The sequence below is a fragment of the Entamoeba dispar genome, genomic scaffold (genome assembly GCF_000209125.1).
Source record: "Entamoeba dispar SAW760 scf_1105229461627 genomic scaffold, whole genome shotgun sequence".
Classification (NCBI taxonomy): domain Eukaryota; phylum Evosea; order Mastigamoebida; family Endamoebidae; genus Entamoeba; species Entamoeba dispar.
The window spans coordinates 20037-28603 of record NW_001854787.1 but is presented as its reverse complement, the minus strand read 5'-3'; the positions used below and the strand labels follow the sequence as shown (position 1 = coordinate 28603).

The 8567-nt window shown below is 28.7% G+C and overlaps 2 protein-coding genes across 2 annotated transcripts in view, besides 3 other annotated features; one reads left to right on the top strand and one right to left on the bottom strand.

Annotated features, from left to right (window-relative positions):
* EDI_174420 (uncharacterized protein) overlaps window positions 1-7069 on the bottom strand; it is a gene marked incomplete at both ends in the record, with an annotated part of 7212 nt that extends 143 nt beyond the window's left edge. The window contains 3 exons of the mRNA XM_001733386.1: window positions 1-29; window positions 608-5604; window positions 5879-7069. The exon at window positions 1-29 is cut by the window's left edge and continues 143 nt beyond it. Coding sequence (XP_001733438.1) covers window positions 1-29; window positions 608-5604; window positions 5879-7069 — 6217 coding nt within the window. The remainder of the gene's footprint in view (window positions 30-607; window positions 5605-5878) is intronic.
* A 712-nt stretch (window positions 7070-7781) lies between these two features.
* Window positions 7782-7856: a sequence feature (AT_rich).
* Window positions 7857-7858: 2 nt separating this feature from the next.
* Window positions 7859-8441: a repeat region.
* Window positions 8100-8567, top strand: part of EDI_174310 (uncharacterized protein) — a gene marked incomplete at both ends in the record, with an annotated part of 1286 nt that continues 818 nt past the window's right edge. Inside the window, 2 exons of the mRNA XM_001733385.1 lie at window positions 8100-8189; window positions 8564-8567. The exon at window positions 8564-8567 is cut by the window's right edge and continues 818 nt beyond it. Coding sequence (XP_001733437.1) covers window positions 8100-8189; window positions 8564-8567 — 94 coding nt within the window. The remainder of the gene's footprint in view (window positions 8190-8563) is intronic.
* Window positions 8442-8509: a sequence feature (AT_rich).

The window sequence follows — 8567 nt, the reverse complement described above, 5'->3', positions numbered from 1 at the left end:
TCTTTCTTCTTGATTTGGTTTCCAACAATCTTTAATCAAATGATATACGTTAATGTCCATATAGTCTAAATAATCTAAACGATTTCCTTTAGTTGTAAATTCAGCTATATCCCATGGAAAAGTAAATTGTGGTTCTGTAAATGGTTGTCCCCATTTTTCTAATTCGTACATAGTAATTGCAAATGAGTATATATCAGCAGGTTTTCCATATTTTTTTCCTAATAAAATTTCAGGAGACATATAAGTAGGTGTTCCAATACCTTTTGTGAATGTTTTATTTTGTTGGAATGAGTTAATATTTCTTGATGTTCCAAAATCAGTTAATTTTGCATTAACTTTATCAGCAATACTGAGACTTGTTATTAATATATTATCTGATTTAATATCTCTATGCAATATTCCATTTTGATGTAAATATTTAATTCCATGAGCAGCATCTATTAACAATTTTAATTTAAGACGACGTGGAACTTCATTGATTTTTTTATGTTCTCTTAAATTCATTAAAGAACCATATTCCGCAAATTCTGTTACTATAGATATTTTTCCTGGAATTAATACAGCACCATAAAAGTGAATTATATAATTACTTCTAAATTTATCTAACATTGATACCTCTGATGTAAATTCTTCAATTGATTCTTTATCATTTACTAGTTGTTTTATTTTTTTAATTGCAACCTTATTTCCTCTATATATTCCTTTGTAGACTATTCCAAAGGATCCTTCTCCTATTTGTTTTTCTTCAACAAGTTCATCATAGTCAAGTAGAGAAGACATTTCAGTTTCTGTTTCAATAAATAAAGGTGCTCCGTTTTGTTCTCCTTTTGTTAGGTCCAATACAAGTAGATTTAATTGATCTTTAATTCTACAGGTACATAATGGTTTAATAAAAATATGAAATTCACATGCAAAACCTTTTTTCAATGTAACTAAACTTGGTTCTGCTCTTATTAAATATTTATCTGAATTAACTTTCATTGTAATTTGAACTTTCATTGTTCTCATTGAAGTATTTCCAATACAAATAACATCTTCTGTTTCATTATTAACAATAATTGGGTTTTCTTCACACCTAAAAGTACATTTTACTTTATTTGAAACAGCAGAACCAATCTGATAACTAAATGATATTGAGGAGGTTTTAATCTTAAATATTGTTTTATTTTCATTAAATTTCTTTTCCCCTTGTTTTTCTTTGTAAAGAATAATTCCAGCAATAATAATAGTACATATAATTATTATTCCAATAAAGATAAGAAGTATTATTGGTAATATAATAGTCACTATTGATTTTTTGTCACAATACAATTGGTTATCACTTAATCTATAATATCCTTTGCATCCAATACAAACTGAGTTAATAGCTCCTTTACAATGTTCAACATGAGTGTATGGATAACATTCAAATGTATATTCATCTATCTTTTTTATATATCCATCCACACAACTAGTACAACTATTGTTATGGTTGTTAATACAAGTTTTACAATATGGTGAACAAGAATGACATTCTCCTTGGAGAAGATAATATTGGTCTTCACATTGGACACACCCATTTTCTGTTTTATTTGTACAATACTTAAGTAAGTCATATGATTTACATTTACCATAATTTCCTAAATGATAATAAGATTCTACACAACTAGAACAACCAGTATTATCAAAACAAGTTGCACAATGATCATTACATTTAATACAATCTGTGCTATTCTTATAGTATCCATTTTTGCATTTAAAACATCCCTTTCCATTTGGTAATGGCTTAATACAAGTTTCTCTTAATGTTTCTGTTGTTTTGCATTGAGAATTAGATAAAAACATTCCATTAGGACAACTAGTACAAGACATTTCTGAAGAACAACTAACACAGTTATTTTTACATTTTAGACAATAAACACCATCCAAATAATACCCACTTCTGCATCTTTCACAACCAGTTGAACTTTTATTTAAACAAGAGATAGAGTAACTGATATATCCTATTTTTCTATCATTCAAGAGAGTCTCTGGTGAACATTTATATGGTTCAATCATTTCAGTTTTACATTTTAGACAATGCTCATTTGATTGTACAGAACAATATTGATCATTAATTGAACACATTCCATTTTCATTTAGATAATATCCAACCTCACATTTAGAACATAAATAATTTTGAGAGTTAATTAAGGAACAATGATACTCTTTTTTAGAAATACATTTTTTATTACTCAATACAAAATCTGTTTGACATGATAAACAACCATCTTTATCACAATCTAAACAATGATCTGGGCACTTATCACATTCTCCTTGATTAATAATTTTAGAAGAAATGCATGTTGAACAATACTTACTTCCATCAGACCCTCGGTCAGTTAAAACACAATCTGGATTCTTTGAAACACATGTCCTAATTCCATCTTTGTGCTCTAACATAAACCCTTCTGAACATTCTTCAGATTCAATTTTCTTGTCTATTGTTGAATATAGACAATTAACAGAGTTTAATGGACATTTCTCTATACCATTTAAGGTATAAGCATATCCTTTATTTGGTACAAGACATTGACCAGAAAGTGAAAATTTGCATTGTGAGTTTGTTTCTTGAGAACAAAGACCAGTTGGTGTTACAGCATTATTTGGATCACAATATATACAAGTTGTATGGTTTAATTCTAATAAGGATTTTTGACATTTAGAAATTTCTCCATCTGTAGTAGAACAATTTGGCAATAAAGAAATTCCATTATTGCAATACATTCCACAAATATTATCTGATTCTATCTCATAAATGGGTTGGTCACAATTCATAATATAACACTTTTTATTAAATAAGACATACCCAATTTGGCATTCAATGCATTGGTTAGCTGAAACTGCTTTTTTACAATTCGGTAAGGCAGTAGTTATTGAAAGGCATTTACCTTCAGAGCTTTTCACATAGTTTTCTTTACAAACTGAACAAACCCCTTCTTTAGTAGTTGAACAACTACCTTCAAGACAATTGTTTGGATTATTTATTCCACATTTACGACAAGTTCCATCAATAAGATAATAACCAGTTTTACACTCTAAACACTTCTTCTGGTCTGTTAGACATTTCCCTTCTGCACAATCTATTTCATTATTTATATCACATTCTTTACAAATACCATTGTCTAGATATTTCCCAGAAGGACAATTAGTACATCTTCCAGTTAATTTGTCACATCCATTTTCTGAACAACCATCACTACTTGTTGAGCATTCTTTACATATTCCATCAACTAAGAAATATCCGTCCTGACATTCTTCACATTTTTTATCTTGTGTAGTAGAACATTTATTTGTTGAACAATGAAGTCTATTATTTGAATCACATAATTTGCATGTACTTCCATCAAGATAATGTGTTTCTAAACAAACATAACAATCTCCAGTATCAACATTACATTCTGAACATCCTCTTGAACTACAACTAAGACAAGAGCCATCATAGAGATAGTACCCTTTCTTACATTCTGAACATTTTGTTGGATCTTCTCTTGAGCACAAATCTTCTGCACAATTCAATAAATTATCTGGAACACATTTTGAACAAAATCCATTAATATTTGGTGAATAATTTGGTTGGCATCGATCACACCTTGTTTTGTTTGAACAAGAAATACAAAATGGACTATCACATTGAACACATGAACTATCTTGGAGTGTATACCCTTCATTACACAAACTACAAACTCCGCTAACAGAATCACATTTTTTACAATTTTTTGATTCACAAGTTTCACACTCTTTACCTGCTGGGTAGAAACCTGGTAAACATTCTGCACATGCATCTCTTGTGGAATTACATTTTAAACAATTCTCTTTTGTTGAACATAACACACACTTTGTTTTGTCAAGATAGTATTTCTCATCTTCACATAAGTTACAAACTGAAGGTGATGAACAATTTTTACATCCAGGCATTCTATCTGAACATGCCACACAGTTCTCGTCTTTAAGAAAATAACCAAATAAACATTTTGTACATATCCCTGTTATTGAATCACATTCTTGACATCCTTTATCTTCACATCTTAAACATTCTGTTCCATTTGGATAAAAGTTTGTTTCACACTCAATACAACTATTTGATTCACTTGAACATTTCTTACAATTTTCTTTTTCTGAACAATCTTTACATATCCCTTCATCTAAATAATACATTTCACTTAAACATTTAGAACATCTAGAAGATGAATCACAATAGATACAATGATCTGAACATTGTTCACAATTTACATCATTCAAATAATATCCTTCTTCACAAGAAGAACAATCACCAGTTTTTGAGTCACATTCCATACAGTGTTTTGTTAGACAGGAAGTACAGTTAAAAGATGTTGGAAAATACTTATCAATACAAATTAAACATTCATTAGAATCTGGATTACATAAAGCACAATTTTGTTTATTAAAACACATTTCACATTTTTTATTCTCAAGATAAAAGTCATTACCATAACATAAAATACATTCTGTTGCATCAGAACATCTTTTACAATTACTAAGAACAAGAGAGCATAATTTACATTCTCCATCTTCTAAATAATATCCATCTGAACATGTGGAACATATACCAGTAATAGCATCACATACCTCACAATTTTTTTTAGAACAAGAAATACAGCTATCATTATATGGGAAAAAACCAGGTTGACATTCAATACAACTGTCAGTATTTGGAGAACATTCTTTACAATTTAACTTTAATGAACAATCAACACATTCCCCTTCTTTTAAGTAATAGTTATTAATACAATTAAAACACTCTCCAGTTATTGAGTCACAATCTCCACATTGTTTTGTAGAACACTCAAAACAAATATTATCTTTTGGATAATAACCTGAAATACAACCAGTACATTTTCCATTTCTTTTATCACAGTACTGACTATTAGATAAACAATTGACATTACTACACGGTTGACATTGTTCTAATTCGTTAAAATAAAAACCATCTTTACAACTGGTACATGACGCTGATATACTTGAACATATTTCACAATTCATTGTATTTGAAGAACATGGTAAACAACCTGTCTCATAGGGATAAAAACCTTCCTCACACTCAAGGCAACTATCGGAAATCGAAGAACATTTTTTACAACCTTCTTTCTGTGAACAAAAATAACACTCCAAGTCATTCCCAAGATAATACCCTTCATTACAGACTAAACAGTTATCTGAGTTTTGGTCACACGTTAAACAATTATTTTTTAAATCACATGATTTACATTCTTCATCTTTAAGAAAATAACCAAATAAACATTTTGTACATATCCCTGTTATTGAATCACATTCTTGACATCCTTTATCTTCACATCTTAAACATTCTGTTCCGTTTGGATAAAAGTTTGTTTCACACTCAATACAACTATTTGATTCACTTGAACATTTCTTACAATTTTCTTTTTCTGAACAATCTTTACATATCCCTTCATCTAAATAGTATCCACTATAACAATTTGGACAAATACCCGTTTCACTATTACACCCATCACAGTGATTTAAAGAGCAACTAATACATGAGTTTGAAGAGATATAAAAATTATTTTTGCATTTTAAACATGTTTCAGAAGTTTGAAGACATGACTCACAATTTGGTATTTGGTTTTCACATACAGCACATGTTCCTTTAGTTGTCAAAACAAAAGGTGGTTTTACATTCGAGACATTCACCAGTTGGTAAGCATTTATCACAATTGGGTAATGTTGCACATTCCACACAACTTCCAGATACAACACCATAAGGAAATTCACATTTAAGACAAGTTCCATTATGTCTATCACATTCAGAACAATGAGGTTCACATGGAATGCATTTATTAGAATTAAGATAATACCCAGAACTACAGAGAGTACAAACATTTTTGTCTGTACTTGAACATGTTAGACAACCAATATTTGTAGGGACATCCATGCAACTCCCATCTTCATAAATTTGACAACTCCCACATAAAGTTAAGTTATAAGAAATAGTTATGTCATTATTACAGACTATTTTAGCATAGTGATAATTAAAATCAGAACCTTGTTTAATCATTGGGATGTTGGAACTTACATAAATTTCAGTATTTCTTTTATCAGGTTCAGAGTAAAATTCAGGTTGAAATCTAAAAAGTTCTTGACTTTCTGATTCAAGATAAGAAAAAATATTCACCACAGTTAATGAATCCAGATCACTATTTATATCAAGTTGGTAACTAATTGAAGAAGGGTCTTTTGTTAATACAAGTGTTAAAGTATTTGACCCAATAATTAATGTAATTATTTTAATTGATTCAGACTCAGTCGATTGATACAAAATTGAAGTAAATCTTTCTGAAAAAAAGAGTTGGAGACCTCCAATGGTTTGAATAGAATTAATATCTCCTAACACCCTTTGTGTATTAGAAGTATATGTATTGAGATTAAGATTTAAACGAGTGTTTTCTCCAATGAATGTAGTGGAAATAGGAGCCAATGTTAAATCAAGTTCAGAAGAAATACTAGAATAAGTATAACAATCATACCCACTGCATGGACAATGTGGAAAAGTGAATGGATAATCATCATCACTTTCTTTTTTAGAATAATCGTCAAGATATTTTGTACCATTCATTCTACAATAAATTGTTTTAAGTATCAATTCTCTAGTTAAACATCTTCTTAATAATCTTTGATTACAGAGAAGAACATCAGTGTCTGAAAGAATAGTATTAAGTGGAATTGTAGAAGAAACAATATCAAGACAATTTGATTCTGGATATTCTACTTTTTGCCCTTGTATATTCAAAGAACTAGAAGACATAATAACAAAGTATGGTACTCCAGTCTCAATAGAATCTCTGTTGAAGTAAAGGTTACCATCAATAGTAACTTCTGAATGTGTTGTAGAAATAATATAAATAGGTTTAGTGCTATTAAAATATGTTGTTCCAAAAAGTGTCACTGATGAGAACGTCCCAGAACAATTATCTTTAATTATTACAACTGAAGTATCTGCTGTAGAAATATTTGAAATACGTGATTTAGAATTCCCTTCACAAACATAAGTTCCAGAACCTATTACCTCCATTGTTGAAATAGTTAGGTATGTTTCTCCTGTAGCAGTGAACTTTCCTTCTTCAGAAATTTTTATGGACGTTGAATCTAAGATTGAATCTTCTAATATATCGTTTGATTGTGAATTGATAACAATATCTGTTAAGTCAAGTAATGAATTTTTTGATTTAAATTCACCCTGTATATAAAAGTTAGGTGTAGTTAATACACCTGCTGACACTTCAAGCTTAGAACTACTTTTTATTTCTATTGAAATAAGACCTTTTAATAAATAATCAGAAATAATAAGGTTAGAACCTACCATAGTATAGGGGTCTGTAAGAATTACCTCTGCACTATTTCCAATATTCCATATAAAGTATTTGTCAAATTGATTATAACCTGATAATTTTAATGTAATATAATCTTCTACAGAAACACCCCCTTCATTTATGAAATAATTTGAGTCTGAACTAACTTTAAGATGTAACTCTGACTTAACATGTAACACTAAGTCTTTTGAATTTACACGGCATTTGCTTACATAGGAAAAATAACTGATTCCAGATAACACTAAATCAGTACATTGACTATCGACAGTTGTCATATCTGAAGTACATGTACCCTCATTAATAATACACTCCGATGCATAAGAATTAACAAAGAACAATATTTGTATGAACTCTAGCAAGAGTAACATACTTTTAATTCATAAAGTTCTAATGATTAAGACAAATAGAGATATCAAAAATAAATAAAATTTATTGTTAATTTCCACTATTTTTATTTCTTTCATATTTATTATAATTTTACTTATTTTTGGGATTCAAATGTGGCATATCAGAGACACTACACAAAACCCTAAAATAAATCAACCCAAATTTTGAACCATCAGTTATCGTTTAGGTATAACGTTACCATTGGTTAGAAAACATCTTACCTAATACTGCAAGAGTACTAGTGATTATTATTTACGATAATGGAATATCATTGATAATGAACGTGTACTTATTTATAAAGGTGATAGTATTATTTACTTGTTAGGATACAAGCACATTTGAAAAATGCATATCGTCAATGAAAAACTATCTATTGTTATAGTTGATGTTAAAATGAAAATTAATAATAATGATTTATTCTTCTTAAAAAACAAAGTAAAGAAGAAGAATTTTAAATAACATATTAAAATCAGGTAGTAACTTAAGTGATGAACATTTAAGTCAGAGATATCTAAAATACTTTATTCTACAATAAATAAATGAAGAAAGGAAATTTTCATATTTCGACAACTAAAATCAAAGAATAAACTAATATTAACCAAACACTCTTAAAGTAAAGTGAATAATCTCCACTGACAATGAACAATAGTAGGAAATAAAACTATTAACATTTAATTATCTCCTTTTATTTAAATATTTTTTGTTTTATTTTTTATCACTTTTCTTCTTTTAAACATTTTTTAATTATATTAAATCTATTTCATTGATGGATCAGATAATTTTAAACTAAAAAAAATTTAAAGAAATAGAATG